This window comes from Cavia porcellus, unplaced genomic scaffold (assembly GCF_034190915.1).
Source record: "Cavia porcellus strain 051 isolate PalLab524CR breed Dunkin Hartley unplaced genomic scaffold, mCavPor4.1 scaffold_30, whole genome shotgun sequence".
Lineage (NCBI taxonomy): Eukaryota > Metazoa > Chordata > Mammalia > Rodentia > Caviidae > Cavia > Cavia porcellus.
The window spans coordinates 27,104,269-27,123,201 of NW_026947513.1; the positions used below are offsets into that span (position 1 = coordinate 27,104,269).

The window sequence follows — 18,933 nt, forward strand, 5'->3', positions numbered from 1 at the left end:
AGGTTTGTTCAGTTGCTTCAAGGTAATTCTAATAAATATTTCCTTTTCAAATCTAAAAACAAAGTGGTTTAAGCCAATAAAAGAATCCAGGATATACTTAAATTAAAATGCATTTTTATAATTATAAACATCATTTTATAATTTTTAGGAAACTTTATATACAGCATAAAATGGTAGAAATTAGCAATATTTTCTTTTAAAAAATAAAAAACTTTAAATTAATCATATTTTCTTCCTTCAACCTGTCACAGAATTTTTTATTTTATTTTTCTAACTATAAAAAACATGTTCATGTTCAAGGCAGTTAGCAGACACTTGGCTGCCTGGGGTCAGGACTTTTCAATTACTTGTCTTTATAGTCTGTGTAGCAAATCTCAGAGTTTGGTACCTAACAAATAGCTGCAGATGAGTAAATAAAGATTCAGCTAGAGTCTCTGAAACTAAGACGTATCATAAAACTTGGAAGAGTGCACAACATCAGGGTTTCCAGCTTAATATAACTACAAACAAATAGGGTAAGCCTTATCAGTCCAAATACCACATACTGGGCAGGCACGATGGTACACGCCTGTAATCCTGGCACTTGGGAAGCTGAGGTAGGACAATTTCTGTGAGTTGGTGACCAACCCAGACTACAAAGTCAGTTCTTGACCAGCCTGAACTGCGTAGTGAAACCCTGTCTCAAAAAGACAAGAAAAAAAAAAAAAAAAGCCCACATGCAAATATTAAGTTAATGACATACAAAAGCAAAATAGTCTTCTATTTTATTCTTATAAAATACATTGAAAATAAAAGACAAGAAATGGTATGCATGAAATACAAACAGATGTAATGCTTTTGGTTTGGAAAACTCATTACCATACTTATTTGAACTACCAGAAAAAGGCATATTCTCCAAAGACACAAGTAACAGCAAACAGATTTCTCCTGACGGATTTTTTTGCTCTCAACACAAAATTGTACAAAGACCAAAAACCTGAGACTCTCAGAAAATTGACTCAAGCAAAACACATACACGGTGCCAATTTTCTTTCAGAACTAGAGTGATGCAAATCACATGCTTGGGGTTTTATTTTTACTTTTATCTAGACCTTTGGCCTTTAAAAGTTCCCTTTAGTCTTTAAATTTGACTAGTGGTGCCATGATCAACATGCTACTGTTTGGGGTTTTTTTGATGTTGTTGTTTTATGTGGACAAAAGGTATTGAGCTGTCTGATTTTTCTGAGGGGAACCCAAAATATCATAGGAAAAGAGTCATTTAAAGTTGGGATGAGGAGAAAGAAAAGGAGAGCACAAGAAAAAAAAATTGTCTGTCTGTCTGTCTCTCTCTCTCTCTGTCTCCCTCTTCCAAGAATTGTACAGGCCTTTATTAGAATTCTAAACAATAGTTAAGCAAAATGTTTCACTTATCCTTGCTTAGACATTGATATTAGTCCTGTCTGAACCCCCAACTGTTTTTTTTTGTTGTTGTTGGTTTTTTGGGGTTTTTTTGTTTGTTTGTTTTTTGTCTTTTTGAGGCAGGTTCTCTCTATGTAGTTCAGGCTGGCCTTGAGCTCACTTTGTGGCCCAGGCTGGTCTTGAACTCACAATGATCCTTCTGCCTCAACCTCCCAAGTGCTGGGAGTACAGATGTAAGCCACCACGCCCGGCTCCCTAAGTGTTTTTTAAGCCTGGAGAATGTGATTTAATTTATAGAAGAGGGAAACCCACAGGACTCGAACATTCAACTCTGACTCTGGTGCCCAGAGCTGATGCACAGGGATCATAAGTACAGTGACTTCTGAAATAGCCCTAAGACCTAAGACAGCAACTTAGCCAGAACTCAGATCCTGCTAGCTACCAATAAAGATTCTTTGCCTCTTACAGAAGGTGTCATTAATTAGAATCCAGAGATCCTAAGGAGAAATTAGCATCTCTTTTCCCATAATCTCAAACTAAAATTAACATGATTAAATTATCGATGTAGGCAACAAATGTAGAAAAAATTACAAATCATAGATTTTTGCATGTCAACATGCAGTTATAATAGACATTTCCAAATAATTCTCGTGCTCATCCTTACTACAAAATCAGTTGTTGGCCTACCACAAGATACCATAACTTAATGTATTAATAAATAAGTACATATGATTATATCATGAATTCATATTTCTAATATTTTGAGAAACCTCATTTTAATATAATTTCACCCTTTTACTTCTGAGTAATTTATTTTAATCACCAAAAGTTTTTTAGAGAAGGCATTTATCTGCTTCATGAAATAACAAAGGAGTCCTTGGCACAAAATTTAAGAAATTCAGCCAGAGACAGACTATGGCCCTTCCATGGGGAGGACCAGCAGCAGCTCCTGAGATCCACGCCATGTTGGAACTTAGGACGCTGCGAAACCAAACAACCAGCTTGCCTCCCCGCTAAGCAATAGTGAACCTACTGATGCACGGCCTAGAGTCAAACATCCCACTTCCCCTACTCCCCTTCTCCTGTCCCCCCGTTAGCAAATGGGAACCAGAAATCTGAGTGTCTCCTGGGAGGTTGACCATAGCAAATAAGGGTGATTTCCTTCTAGCATCTCTTTGAAGGCAAATATTTTTATTACTGTTTTGCTCTATTCTGATTAATGGTACTGCTCTATTCAATATTCTGTTTTGATAAGTTCTATAATGTTCTGTATTTCATCTCATTTTGATATACATGATTGAAAGAACAACTATTATATAAATAATGAAATATACTGTGGTACCTATTACTGTTATCCCGGTAGCCTGCTGTGAAGTTCTGTACCAATTTCACTATATGATCTTAGTTGGCTTTATTCTGTCTTGTTCTGTTGTATTTTACCACTTTCAAAATAAAAGTAAAAGATTAAAAAAAAAAAAGAAATTCAGCCACAGAACATCACTAATTTTTTTGGAGTTGTGACACACACAGCTAGAATGCAGGTACCCTTAAAGAGTATTTCTCAAGCTGAAGAATTGTATAGGATTTTTCTCAGAGGGAAAATTTTTCAGCCATATATAAACTTAGATATAAAATTCCTGTATGTACACAAATCTAAAGCAACTATAAAATTAATTGATATGAATAATAGAACACAACTTACAAAATTGAAATTATTTACATGAATGAATGAATGCCGTCGTTGTCCTGCTAAGACTCCTGCATGTGGTGCTGTCTGTGGCTGTACACGTTCTACGTTGGAGAAGCTTGTATTACCCTCTCGCCTGACTGCATGAGTCTGCTGCAACATTTTCCTATTTGAACTACTACACAGGCATCCTTTGTAGACAGTACCAGATTCTTTGTTCTCCAGCAGAGAATATCAAGACTGCTTCTGTTTCTTTTTTGATAATCAGCAAATGTTTAAGCAGCAGAGTTAAGCAACAACTTAATCATAAATACGATCTCTGCAGGGGTATCTGTTATGTTTATCCAAGTGATCCAGAGGAGGCTTGTGTTAATTTTTCATTACCATTGAAATAAAAATATACAATTAAGCAATTCTTACAGAAAATACTTGGCTCCCCTAAAAATATTTTCTAATATGTATACTAAAGCTCCAGTCAGAAAAAGCTGCACAATAATATAACAAGAGGAAATATCAGGATGCAATTCCCAAGGACATTTGATCCTCTCACCCATCCACATCTTCACATGTGAGTACAGATCTCATTCATTCTAAGTTTAGCAGAACTGGCTTTTGAGTAAAACTATCCAGGGTCTCATTCTTGATAAGATTAGAAAATGACAGGGCAAAAGGATAAAAGATTTGGTGTGATTTTATATATCTAATTAGATCCCTCTCTCAAAATCCTCCATCGGATAATTGCCTGATGAGTAGATTCAGGTAAAACTTCAAGACCTGGCTCTAATTCTCTTGGCTACATATTCTTGTAGAGTTCAGTTTAACACTATAGGAAATAACATATGTTAGAAATAAGAGAAAAATAGAAAGAATAAAATTCAGATATTAAATTGATGAGTTAACTTCTACTCCTGGCAGTTTAGGGGTACAAACTTAGGGCATTTTTGTACATCTTTAACTATTAGTGTAGAGAAGGCAATGCTGTTAGATAGCATCACTGTCATAATGCAAGTCATTTTATCTTCAGAAAAGATACTCTCAGTAGTTCATCAAGGGAAGTAAAAAAGAAAACTAGATATAACATAAATGTCCATTATTACTCCTAATGATTACTCCTAATGATTGAAATAGATTATGGCACAATGGTAACATAAAACATTATTTAGTCATTATAACTATGAATTGGAATTAAATCATTGCCTCAGAGACTAAATGAAGTTGTTAAATGAGAAATTATGTAGAAAAATATCTAAAATAAATATGCCTATTTTTGGAAAACAGTGCCAGAAAACATCATATATAGATATAGATATAGATAGATATAGATATAGATATAGATATAGATATAGATATAGATATAGATAGATATATTATTGTGTAAGCATGGATAAAGCAATAAAATTATACATATTAAGTTGTTAATAAGGTTTAATTAGGAGAAGAGTAAGGAAGAATGATATAGTAGAAGGGATGAAAGGATTTATGCAAGAAGAAAAATACAGCTTTCAATTTAAAACAACGCAACATGTAATACGATCACATTCATGTGTTACTAAAAAAAAAAGAATCAGCTGGGCATGATGGCTCACGCCTGTAATCCCAGCACTCAGGAAGAGGCTGAGACAGGAGGATGGTTGTGAGTTTGAGACCAGCCTAGGCTACAAAGTGAGCTCAAAGCCAGCCTGAACTTCATAAAAAGACCCTGTCTCAAAAAGTCAAAAAAAAAAAAAAAAAAAGAAAGAAAGAAAGAAAAGAAAAACCATACCCATATTAGAGGAAATGAAAAAGAAATAACATTGGATAAGGGCGGCAAAGTGATTAAGGAGTTGGGAACGCAGAATGGAAAGATAACAGGAATCAGGGTGGACAAAAAGGACCCTGTCCTTCACATACTGAGGATCTGTAGTTGGATCGGTGATTGGTGGTTCTAAGCAAAAAAGCTGAGATAAAGAAGTGGGGCGCTAGTTTTTGCTGCTCTGTGATTCACAAGTTCTATCTCTTCAGTCAAAGAGACTTCCTGGGGACTTAAGTGGGTTTTCTCTTTTCGGGGAGCCAGATATTAATGACGAGCACATTAAAAAGCAGTTGCTTGCATGCAGAAAATCTGAAAATGAATATCTGTACCCAAGAAAAGGCAGAATAAATAAATACATAAACACAAAGAGTAACCAAAAAAAGTACATGGTGAGAGAGAGAATCAGAATTCCAGTTACTGCATTATTAGATTCAAGTGCTCACTGTCAACAAAAACAAAATCACAGAGCATGCACAGAAAAGAGAAAATGTGTCTCAGTCAAAAAAAATGTATCAATAGAAAAAGAATTGGAGACAAATCCACTCAACACAGACTTTAACAGTTTAAGAGGGTCCAAAAAATCTAAAAGAAGATATAAGGAGTCAAGAAAATTATGCAAGAACAAAATAATGACTAAAAAGACAGAAAAAGCTATAAAGAAACCAAAAAGAAATTCTGGAGCTGAAAAATATAATAACTAAAAGGAAAATTTCATGAGCAAGATTCAAAGGCAGATTTGAAAAATTAAAAGAAAAAATCAGCAAGCTGGAAGTTGGGACAATGGAAATTTTCCAGTCCTGCAGGAAAGTGAACAGAGGCTGAGACTCCTGTGGAGCCCCAACAAGAGACCAGCACAGGTGCTGTGGGAATTCAGAAGGAGAAGACCGGAAGGGCTACAGACAGGATTTGAAGAAATGATGACTGAAAACTTCCCAAATGTGATGTAAACGTGAGTATAAACACCCAAGAAGTCCAACAAACTTCCAATAAGCTGACCTCAAAAAGGATCCCAATAAGGTATTCTAATGAAACTTTCAGAAAACAAAGATAGCCCTGAAGTGGTAGGTGTGAACTCTTCATCACCACTATGATTTAGATGTAAAATGATGTCCCCCAAACAATGTGTTGAAAGCTTGAGGCACAAGCAGCAATATTTAGAAAAGAAGCTTTGGGGAAGTGACCAGATCCTGAGGGCTAATTGCGTAGACTGTTGGGAGGTGGCAGACACTGTAGGAGGTGGAGGTGGAGCACAAGTGGGGAAAAATGGGGGTTCTTTTGCCACCCCATCCCCACTGCACCCCACCTCCCACTTCCTGGGGAACAGCTTTGCTCTCCTGCCCCTTGTGCCAGATGCTCCACCTCCCCATAGCCCTAGAAACAATGGGGCCAGCTGGCCATTGACTGAAACCATGACAGAAAATAAACATATCTATCATAGCAAGTTTTCTAACACAGATGCATACAATGGATCATCAATAAGATTATCTGTGGATCTCTCAGTAATTTTAGGGGCCAGAGGGCAGTAGGCTAATATATTTAAAGAGCTAAAAGAAAAGGACTGTCAACCAAGAATTCCATATATTTCAAAATGCTTCTTCAAAATTAAGAAATTAAGACATTTGTATATAAAGATTGAGAATTATTTTAAGAAATGCTGGAGGGAGATACTTAGTCAAAATGAGAGGACACTGGATAGCATCGAGAAGCAGCATGAAAAAATAAAGATCTCAACTCGGATAAACACAAGGGCAATTATAAAAATTGGTTTCATTAAAGCAATGATGTGTGACTGCATATTTGGTTTTCTACATAATTTAAGAGGCTAATACACCTTAGGAAAGAATTATTAGTCTAAAAGCTAGTGACTAATGCACTTCAAGGCATCATTACTTTGTGATTTGAGTCACACATGTATGAAGATTTAATCCTGTAACATCAGCAACCAAAGGGGTGGAGCAGAAACAGAGCTATCTTTGCACATTATTGAAGTCAAGCTGGTATAAATTCCAGTTAGAGTGTTACAAGTTAGGCTATTTATTAAATGTGATTTCCATGCTAATCACAAAAGAAGTTGTACAATGTACACCAAAGAAAATGAGAAATGAATCTAAATATTTCAGTACAGAAAAATTAAGCAGATACAACTGAAAGAATAGAAAAATATTGGGAATGAAGAGCAGAAACTCTAAGGCATATAAAAACAAATAGCAAAATGATAGAAGCAAATACTTATCAGCAATTACCTTAAGCATAAATAGATTAAACTCCCTAAGATAAATTGCCAGAATAAATTAAAAAATATGATTCAGCTGTATGTTGTTAACAAGAGACTTAATTTAACCAAAGACACAAATAGATTGTAAGTGAAATGACAGAAAAACACATTACATGTAAGTTTCAGTGGACAAAAGCAAGATGGCCAGCCTCATATCAGACTACACAGACTTTAAATCAAAAAAGTTTAGAAAAGACAAGGACATTGCATATCAATAAAAGTTTCAATATAGCAAGAACAATACAACTATAAATATTTGTAACTAATGACAGGCCATCCAAATACAAGAAGCGAAACTTACAGGGAAAAATAAATTGCTCTACAAATAATAGTTGGAGACATAAATACCCACCTTCAATAATGAATAAAAGAATTAGAGAAAAGATAATGAAGGAGAAGATAACGCAATTTCACTTCTGGATGTAAATAAGGAGAACTGGAATCATTTGTCCACACAAAAGCATGTAAGTGAACGCATCGCTGCATTATTCATGATAGCTAAGGAGAAAAACAACGCAAGGACCCATCAAGGGATAAATAGATAAACAAAATGTGAGTATCTGTTCAATGATACAGTGAAACATTATTCAGCACTAAAAAGGGATGAGGTCTTGATCCATGCTATAACATGGATACATACTGAAAACATTATGCTCAGTGAAAGAAAGCAGATGCAAAGAATCCTACACCATATGGTGCCTTTGCATGAAAGGTTCAAAGTAGGGGCTGGGAATTTAGCTCAGCGGCATAAGCGCCTGCCTTGCAAGCAGGCAGTCGTGAGTTCGATCCCTGGTACCGATAAAAAGGAAAAAGACAACAACAAAAAAAAAAAAAAAAAAAAAAAAAAAAAAAAAAGAAAGAAAGGTTCAAAGTAAAGGAATCTATGCAGACAGGAAACAGATTACCTTAGGCCAGGAGCTCCAGGAAAGGAGAAACAGGGAGCAAAGAATTTCACACTTCTGTTTACAGTGATAAGAAGACGATGGCACAACAAATGGTTGCACAACATTAAAAACTACTGAATTGTACACAACATAAAGGTAAAACTTATGATATGCGAATCCTATCTCAAAAAGCTGTTTTAAAACAGTGACTGAATGAGAAAGATGGCACATTTGCATCTGAAACAGAAGATCTGGGAGGGGTTATTGCTAAGGGAGCAGAACATGTGTTTTTCATTTTTATCGGTACCAGGGATCGAACTTACTTACGACTGCCTGCTTGCAAGGCAGGCGCTTATGCCGCTGAGCTAAATCCCCAGCCCCGGGAGCAGAACATGTGAAGGTTTCCTCGTAAACCAGTGCGCTCTCCTGTCATCCTGATTCCTCACCAGAGCAGCACGGAGGTTCTTTTTTTTTTTTTTTTTTTTTGTCTTTTTCCCTTTTATCGGTACCGGGGATCGAAGTCACGACTGCCTGCTTGCAAGGCAGGCATTTATGCCGCTGAGCTAAATCCCCAGCCCCCTGTGACCCAAAATCTGTTGAATGCAACAGGTTTTTTTCTTCCCTTTAACTTCAATATATACTTAAATATTGTAAAGTATATAAGGAAGAAAAAGTAAAAATTAAAACCTAAATACAAGAAGCAACATAGAAAAAAATCCTTACTTAAACAGCATAAAAGTAACCTGTGGGCCTTTTTTCTTTTCCGTTTTATGTTCGATTTTCAAAATACAACTTATGAAAACTTCTCAAATAACAGATGTCACAGAGTCACATAAAGCCCCTTTCATGTTCGCAAAGCCCAGCTGTGCTACAAAGTATGACACTATGATTATTCTGATTAAAATTTTACAGACTACAAGATGTTCAGGACCCCCCAGAAGGGGATTTCTTAATGGAGACTGCTTCTGGCTTGCTTTTGCTAGGAGCTCACACCTTGTTTTCATACCCAAGAAATTTAAGTAAGACAGAAAGTCTGGCCATAGTATGGGCTGATGTAGATTTAAACAACTTTTACGAATACCAGGAATGCAAATATCTTAACTGGAAGATCATAATAAAGGGACAGAGAGATAAAAACAAGTTTTGTGCTATAAGGTAGTATAAAAATAAAAAACACATTACACAATACTTTTTAAAAATTGATCAAATAAATGTCAAGTGACAAAAAAAGTATTACCAGGCATCACTAGTGGTAAATGACATGAAAAAAGTTTTTAGTATCCTTAGTCATTCAACTAGTTCTTTTATTCAGTGCCAGCACAGACGGCAATAAAAACAGACTACTTCGGGTCTGGGGATTTAGCTCAGCGGCATAAGCGCCTGCCTTGCAAGCAAGCAGTCATGAGTTCGATCCCCGGTACCAATAAAAAGGAAAAGGAAAAAAGAAAAAAAATCCAGACTGCTTCTTCTACTCTTCTGGAGCTTAAAATTTATTCAGTAACATTCTGACTGCTCCAAAGAAACTAATGAAATTATGTAAAGAAGTGTAAAATACTTGAAAAAGTACAGACCAGAGGATCTCAAGATCTGAAACTCAATTCCATGTCTACCAATGACTAAGCAAATGATAACTGCGTATGTTGACTCCATCTCATACCTCGAACAATGCTACGATATAAACCTGTCCTGAGAATCTTACTAGTTAACTGTAAGAATCACAAAGAAAATATTCAAACATGTCCTGAAAATTACCAAAAGCTCTATTATCACAGGCGAGCACTATTTGTGAAATGTATGAAAAATCCTCACATTCCTTGCAATAAATAATTTCAGTTAATCTGGATAGTATACTGAGAGTTTATACAGACAAACACCAAAAGTCAATGTTAAATACTAAATGCATTAAAAACATGACTCACACACATGCGAAGGTTTCAGCCTTTTCCATTTAATTATTATAATTTCACCCAAATTTCCTCTCAATATCAAATCATACACATATTCTCAAGGAGTACTCTAGCCTCAGAATGAAAAAAAAGAGTCAGTCAGACTTCTATCAAACTTCCAAACTGAGCAACAACCACCATATGTCTCTGTAGGCTCCAGGGTACATGTTTGTTGACCTTATTTGAATCTTTACAAATGATGGGACTTCAAACTACAGACAAATCCACTTAGTAGAAGAAAATAACAATTGTAATTGCAACCACATTAACTTGGCTGTTTTTATTTAAATTATTTCTGCACTTCTGATGGAAAACACTGTCCTTACAAATAATGAAGTGCTTAATACATGACTAAAATATAAAACCTCAGAATTAAACTCGGGAGGACAATAAATTTAACTTGGCCTAATTCTGGTTTGCGATATTACTGTCAGATAATGAACTAGCCTGCCTGTGAACCACTAGTAAACACTAAACATCAGACACAGTTAATGCAGCAAAACAGTGGAACCCAGACGATCTCTCTTTTGGGGGGCTGGAGAAATAGATTAACCCTGCTTTTTCCCAAACACTAGCAAACATACTGTGATAGTTAGAGGGAAATTTAATCCTTCGCTTTCTGGCTCACAATAAAAATAAATACTCTGCCTCAGACTTAAGATGTGATGTCCCAGTGTGTGTTTCAAGAACAAGAAACGAGAGAAAGTGACCATGGATGGATGGAGTTTGTATAATTTCCAATCATACAACCCTAACATCTTGGTAAGTGACAAACAAGAGGTAAACCACTGTAGGGAAAGGTCTCAGTTTTTACCGTCTCTGTTTGGATCAGAACTGAAGTTCTTTGGCACTTTCCACACAAATCCCCTCCCACCAAGGAGTCTAGAAGTTTTGTGATTTTACTCAAGATGTGAGGGCTGTCAAAGGTCAGAGTCCCATTCCAGACTGTGATGTGTCACTACGTCACGGACTCTCACCCACAGAACATTTTCTCCCAGTCAATTTTCTGTTGTAGCTAACAAAGTCTTCCCTGTGTCCTTATGCTGAAGAGTTTTGCACATATCATTTTTCTCAAGGTGTGATTTTCAGTCACCAACATGTAAACTAAGTTTCACAGCCAATTAAAGAGCGAGAAAAACAAAATGCAAAGAGCACATGGATGCCTCCAAAGCAAATAGGAGAATGAACCTCTTAAACCACTCACCATCCATTATGTAATGGGGAACCCTCCAACAAAGAACCTATAGGTAACTTGACTTACTAACTTAATCATCTCAAAATAAACAACTCTTTTTTTTTGTACCATGGGCTTGCAAGGCAGGCACTTACGCTGCTGAGCTAAATCCCCAGCCAAATAAACAACTTTAAAACATTTCCATAGATTTTCATATTAGGCGAGCAACATATTAGTATATTGCAGAAATGTTGAAGGCCTGGCCGCATTCTCATTTCTTAGCCAGTCTCTATCTAGACAGAAGGGTCACCAGCATTTCATGGTTACAAGGAGGGCCCATGGCCAGGCTTCCCAGATGAGTGGAGCTGTACACATAGTAAGGGGTTCAGAGCCCTGGTTGCCACAATTTAAAACCTACCTGTGGGTTCAAAACACACTAAAGGCCCCTCTCACTCAGTACCTCAGACTTACTTGTATTCCTGTGACGTTGGTCCTCCAGGAGAGGCGCTTCCATATTCTGAGCTGGAGGGTGTTGAGTGGTTTGTACAGCAGGTGTCACTGTACTCGCGTTATAAACTGTATTTACAAGGATATCAGGCACTTGAACTTCACCATCGGTTACCAAAGGTTCACTTCCATTTGATTTAAAATAAGTCGTTTTTAATGTCCCTGAGGGCAGGAAAAAAAAAAATGTTTTAAGACATTACTAGAGCTGGGCATGGTAGCACATGTTTGTATTCCCAGAACTTGGGAGGCTGAAGCAGAAAGATCCTAAGTTCAGCCTGAGATTAAATAAAAAAAAAAAATTAAGGAACCACTAGAATTATTTTTCTGTGTGTCACTCAACAGACGCAAATACAAATAGCAAGATCATGGCCACTACAACGTCCTCTTTCACGAAGAAAGCCAGGAAAATTTCTCTGCTACCAAAAACCATATTGCTCTATGAAAAACTATAACTCTCTTGAAAACTTAAGGTTTCGAGACAGAATGTCCCACCTAGATTTAGTTGTCCCCCCAAAATTTAAGACAATTTTACCTCACTTGGGACTCAGTTTAAAAAAAATGGCAAAGCTTACAGCGCTCCCTTTCCACTTGCTCAGTTTCTTATTTCTGTCACTCCCTTGTCCTTCTGGGACCCAGGACACAGTTTCCCAGTTTGGCCCATCGCTGTATTCCACGGAACCCAAGACACACGCTGCATATTTCCATAGTGGACCTGCCACCAAAGGAGGCCAGAGGCCTGCTTTCAGCTTGTATTTCCCCCAGAGTTTGCACTAAACTTTAGGGAACTATACAGAACATACAAACAAAAATAGTAGAGCTCAGACATTCACCAAAATTTAAATCACAGAACCAAAAAGCACAAAATAAACACAATTTAGGGAAGAGAGTAAATTATTTTCACATTTCACCAGAAGCTAGAAAATAGAATTACACAAAATAAAAATTTGTCATTAAAATATTATTAATTGGCTACTTTATCAATGTTTCCATCGAAGCAGACAAAACAAAGAGTCAAACCTAAAAATATTTAGAGTCACCTAGCTTTCTTTTTAGGTAGAAACTTAAAAAGTAAACTTTGAAAGTAAAAACTTTCAAAGAAAGAGTATAGTTTTAACCCAGTCAAGATAGGCAGCAGACTGTCCTTCCAAAGTATAGCCTTGTAGCTGCAAATGTCCAAAAAAAGACCATGATATTGATCCATCCACAGAAGTATCAAGCAGAGACTTTTTCCTCTAAAAACATTTTCAGTGAATGTTCTAACTGGCTCTCACTTTTCTAGACAGACCCATGGGCCATTAAAAACAAAAGAAATATAAATAAATGTTCAATATCAGACTACGGAAAAAATTTCTCTGCACGGGCTTGACACTTGGAAAACATTAACTTCAAATCAAAATAGAAAAGCAGCTGCTTTCTAGCTAACTAAGGTCAACAATTTCATCTGCCAGAGGCTTCTAAATAAAACGCTGGAGCACAAAAGCTAAATCCTGACCTAGTGATGCAGGTAAGACACTCTTGAAACTCTTAAATTAGGACTAAGTATCAAATGCACTGGATAAAATCTCTTCATCATTTAATTGTTTTCATTTTCAAAAAGTTTTGAATGTGATGATTATTAAATATTTTTCATTCACATAGAAAAATTATTAATCTTTTACATATAAAGTCATTTTCATCTATTTGTTAGTGGCCCTCTCCCTTGGTTATTTTGGCATAGAGATTTCTTACATAATATGATATTTCTCTTATGTGGCTGTAACGAATATATAAAGCCCATTAAGTTGATTTATTTATCATTGCTGAACTTTACAATCCGCCTCCCTCTAGATCAACAGCTAGTCACATTTTTACCACAGAGTAATTATTTCGAAGTGAGTCCTTCCCATCTGAAATATTTCAACAGTTATTCTTAGCATTTTGTTTGTAATAACTGGCCTTAGTAATAATCTCGCCTCTATCTTTTTTAACCTAAACATAGTGATAAAAGTGGTAATAGCATCTGTTTACCCAGTGAAAGCCTGGCTTTTTTAGAAACAGGGGCTTGGATAATGACTTTCTTAAAAAGCAAAGGCAGCTTCCTTGCTCTAAAATGCTGTTAAAATAATGTGGCAAAATGTACAGAAAGGTAATATATAATGGTTGTTGTAGCTATTGTTCCTAAAGTATAGGAAGGGAAAAAGGGAAACAGGCAGAAAGACAGGAAAGAGAAGAAGTCTAATGGACAGGTTTTCAAAAGCCTAAACTCAATGGAAAATTTGTTTCTGAGCATCTCTGGAACTGACCAACAGCCAACACAGTTAGTCATCTATTATGCATTCTTTAAACGCACAAAAACGAGACCTCAGTAAGACTAAATCCTGCTAGCCTGCAGCAGGGTGAGCTACGTAAACTGCTGAAAGATATTAGCCCACAATAAAATGTGCATTCTTCTAATGTCACGGCATCATTTTCTGTGTTGCTGTTTTTATGAAGCAGAGGTTAAAAGTACAGATCCTGTAGCCTACCCACCTGGATTTCAGTGCCTTACGAGCCCTCAAACATTGAGTAAACTCTAACCTGCCTTGAAATAAGTAAAATGAAAGGTCTTCCTTCACAAGGTAGTTGTTGGAGGGGTGAAACTAGCCAACACCTATATAAACCCTTGGAAAAGTTCTCGGCACACAATTATTTCCTTAGTAGCTGTTAGCTGTCACTCTGCAATGGTGGTAGCAATATTGAAAGTGCCTTCCTCAAGGCTGCTGAGGTTGTTTTAAATAAATAACAATTTCCTTTTCATACGTGTATTCCAGCATCACAAAATGGTTAAATTTTCAAAAGTGAATCACTTGGTCCACTTTTTGGAGTAAAAATCTGTGTTTTATTGTTTAATGTTAAAGCCATTGGTAGATGCTCAGCTGTATCGAGTATTATACCTACAATGCCCATTCTGGTTTGACTATTATCTCCTTTGGAAGTCCTGTAATGTTTACAAGGTTTAGGTTTTATTGATCTTGTTCTCTACTGTTTTGTTCAACTTTATAATACCTAATGAGATAGACAATTCTTAAGGAAACAAGAGACACTATGGTAACCACTGTTGATAACCTTGTACTCTGTTTTTACATCACGTGCTATGTCTATCCTTGGTTTTGACTGACAGCTTTGTTTTGCCATATTTGACTTTATTCTCTTCCAAAAAAAAAAGGCAATAAGAACTAAGGAGTAATAAAACCCAAAATGTGTAAATTGTGTTGTAAAAAAAGAGAGGGGAAAAAAGTGCTCTAAAGGATACAACTGCAAGTGTGTTTAGGGGTGTTAAATAGCTGACCATATTAATGTTTTTTGTGGGATCATTGAACACAACTGTTTACAGTCTCACTGTTTGAATGTCCACTTTGTATGCTTTGATACTGTGACTTGAGCAACTATCTCTAAGATGATAAGGTGTAATCTATTAACTAGTGATTTCTTACTGTTTTTTTTTTTGTAGTTCTGTATTACTTGTACCCTTACACCACTTTGTTTTATTTTATTTTTTCTCCTTTTCCTTTTAAATAAAATTTTTTAAAAAAGAGTATTATATGGCTCCGAAGTGTTTTGGTTCTATAAAAGAACAATTTAAGAATGTTTAAGAAGTAATCTATCATTCTAATGATAATAGCCAAACTTTAATGATAACTTACAGTGAATATCAGGGACTGTGATAGGCAGAATAATGTTCTCCCAATAAAATCTGTCTTCGTTCTCAGAACCTGTGGGTATGCTACCTTACACACCTTACATGCAAAACCGATGTTATACATAGAATTAGGTTAAGGCTCTCCAGTTGGGGAAATTATCTTCAATTATTCAAGTGAGCCCAATGTAATCATAAGGATTTTCATACACAGAAGAGACAACTAAAAAAGTATGTGTCAGAGCCACAAATTGTGGGAAAGACTCAAAGGGACACTGCTTGCCTAGAAGATAAGCCAAGAATGCACCAAATCTTTAGATACTAGAAAAGCCAAGGAAGTGAATTGTCACCCAGAACCTCCAGAATGAACACCATAATTTTCATCTTGCGAGATCTAATTTGGACTATAGATTTTAATAACTTAAGACAATAAATTTGTGGGGAGTTTTGGGGGTTTTATTTTAAAGAGAAAAAGCAACGATAGAGAATTCCATAACAATGATTAACAGAAAATTAACAATGATTAATATGTTCTATACTACTATCTTCAAAGTAGTTGCTCAGATTATGACATAGTCATGCAAAACTGATCAAACAATATAAACACAAGCCATTCTTTTCAATGAACTAAAAAGAAATTAGTAGCATAATTATTTTAGCTATCTTGTATATATATTTTTTTCTTTTCCCTTTCTTCTGTTCTCCTTTCCCCCATCCAGCTCATTCCTTTTGAGTAGTTTCTTTCTCTTTCACAATATCTATATAAATTTTGGGTCTTCTTTACTCATTTAGTCTCCTACACTAGGGAGATGATAAGATATCTACACATGCAAGTCTGATTTATTTCAGCTATGAATATTGTGTTGAGTTGCATCCATTTACTTATAAAAGTCTCCAGTTTATCCTTTGTTATGGCTTAGTAGTTCTCAATTGTTTAAAAACACCGCATCCTTTTATCCATTCCTCAGTTGGTGGGCATTTAGGTTTTTCCAAGATCTAGATATTGCAAATTGTGCTGCTATAAACATGGGTGCACATATATCACTGTAGTATGATATTTTTAATTCTTCCAGGAAAATAACCAGAAGGGGAACAGCTGAGTCGAATGGGACCTCTAATTCTAGTTTTATGAGGAATAGCGACACTGATTTCCACAGTGGTTGCATCAGTGTACACTCCCATCAACAATGGAGAAGGACTTTCCATGTGGGAACTTAGGACTCTGGGAAGCCAAGCCAGCACCTCCCCTCCCTGGTAAGCGGCGGTAGTGTGGCCCACTGCAGCCCTTCCAGGGGGAGAACCAGCAGTGTCTCCTGAGATCCATGCCATGTTGGAACTGAGGACGCTGTGAAAATAAATGACCATCCTGCCTCCCTGCTTAGCAATAGTGAACCTACTGCTACATGGCCTAGAATCAAATATCCCACCTTCCCTGATCCTCCTTCTCCTCTCCCCCCCACTTACCCATTAGCAAATGGGAACCAGAAATCTGAGCATCTCCTGGGAGGTTGACCATAGCATTTAAGGGGGACTTCCTTCTACCATTTCTTTGCAGGCAAATATTTTTATTACTGTTTTGCTCTTTTCTGATTAATGGTACTGCTCTATTCAATAGTCTGTTTTGATAAGTTCTATAGTGTTCTATATTTCATCTCATTTTGATATACAGGATTGAAAGAACAACTATTATAAAGATAACAAAATATACTGTGATACCTATTACTGTTATCCCGGTAACCTGCTGTGAATTTCTGTACCAATTTCACTATACGATCTTAGTTGGCTTTATTCTGACTTGTTCTGTTGTATACTTTCAAAATAAAAATTTAAAAAAAAAAACAATGGAGAAGGGCTCTTTTTTATCCACAACTCCACCAGCATTTGGTATTGGTTGATTTCTTGATGACAGCCCTTTCTTCTGAGTTGAGATGGAATCTCAGTGTTGTTTTAATTTGCATCTTTCATATGACCAATGATACTGATAGATTGTTTCATGTATTTATTCATCATTTGTGTGTATTCACCTGAGATGCCTTTTTTGGATCAGGTCTTTGATTTGGGAGACCTGAGTTTTTTCAGTTCTTTATATATTCTAGATAGAAGCCCATTGTCTGAAGGACACTGGTTAAAATTCATTCCCACTCCATGGATTTTCTTTTCACTGTGTTGATGATTTCCTTTGAGATTCAAAAACTTTTTAATAAGATGAGGTCCCAGTTGTTGATTCTTTGAAGTATTTCCTGTGCAGCTTGGTTTTTGTTCATGAACATTTTGCCTACACCTATGTCTTAAAGATTTCTACCTACTTTGTGTTCCAGTAGATTTAGTATTTCAGTTTTAATATTTAGATCTTTGATCTGTTTTGACTTCAGTTTAATGAATCATGATAGACTTGGATCTAGTTTTAATCTTTGGCATATGGAAAACCAGTTTTTTCAGCACCCTTTACTAAAAAGGCCATATTTCTTCCAGTGAACATGTTTGGCCCCTCTGACAATGATAAGGTGGCTGAGTGTCTTTGTAGTTATGTGTGCACCCTCCAATCTGTTCCACTGATCCTCAAGTCTGTTTTATTGTTTGGGGTTTTTTTTTACCAATACCATACTGATTTTATCATGTAGTTTTGCAGTATAATTTCAAATCAGAGACTGTGATGCCTCCTGTTTTGCCTTTATTACCCAGGACTCCTTTTTCTGTTCTAGGTCTCTTCTGTTTATGAATAAATTTTAGGAATATTTTTTCTAGATCTGTGAGGTATGCTAATGGTATTTTCATTGAGAATGCATCATATCTGTATAACAGTTTGGTAGTATGGTCATTCTTACAATTTGGTTCTTCTATGCATGAGCAGGGATATGTCTCCATTTTCTAATATCCTGTTTGATCTCTTTTTTCAGAGTACTGTAATTTTCAATATATAGATTCTGTATTGTTTTTTAGATTGATTCCCAAGTATTTCTTTTCTTTCTTTCTTTCTTTCTTTTTTTCTTTCTTTCTTTCTTTCTTTCTTTTTATGCTATTATGAAAGATGCTTTCCCTAATTTCTCTCTCAATGAGTTTCATGTTTGTGTATAGGAATGCTCTTGATTTTTGCGTGTTAGCTTTGTATGCAGCTCTGCTATTGAATTTGGACATTAATTCTAGAAGTCCTTTGGTGGAGTTTTTGGGGCTTCTATGTAGAATATCATGTCATCCATGAATAATGATAGTTTAACTTCTTCCTTCTTATCATCATTCCTTTTATTTTTCTCCATTATCTAATTGCTCTGGTTAATGTTTTCAGAACTATGTTGAACAGGAGTGGTGAGAGTTGGCATCCTTGTCTTGTTTTTGATTTTATAGTGAAAACTTTCAATTTTTGTCCATTTAGTACGATGTTAGCTGTTAGTCTGTCATAGATAGCTTTTATGAGATTGAGGTAAAGACCATCTATTCTGACTTTCTGTAGGATTTTTATCATGACTGAGTGTTGGACTTAATCAAAAGCTTTTTCCATTTCTATTGAGATGATCGTGGGATTTTTGCCTTTGGCTCTGTTGATATGGTGTATTACATTTATTGATTTGTGTGTGTTGAACGATCCCTGCATCCCTGGGATGAATCTCACTTGATCAT

At 36.0% G+C, this 18,933-nt stretch overlaps 1 protein-coding gene across 2 annotated transcripts in view; it reads right to left on the reverse strand.

The window, feature by feature from the left end:
* Corin (corin, serine peptidase) overlaps window positions 1-18,933 on the reverse strand; it is a 266,984-nt gene that overhangs the window by 183,904 nt on the left and 64,147 nt on the right. For both annotated transcript variants that reach the window (XM_063240622.1, XM_013154236.2), the window contains exon 3: window positions 11,628-11,825. In XM_063240622.1, the coding sequence (XP_063096692.1) occupies window positions 11,628-11,825 (198 nt within the window). The remainder of the gene's footprint in view (window positions 1-11,627; window positions 11,826-18,933) is intronic.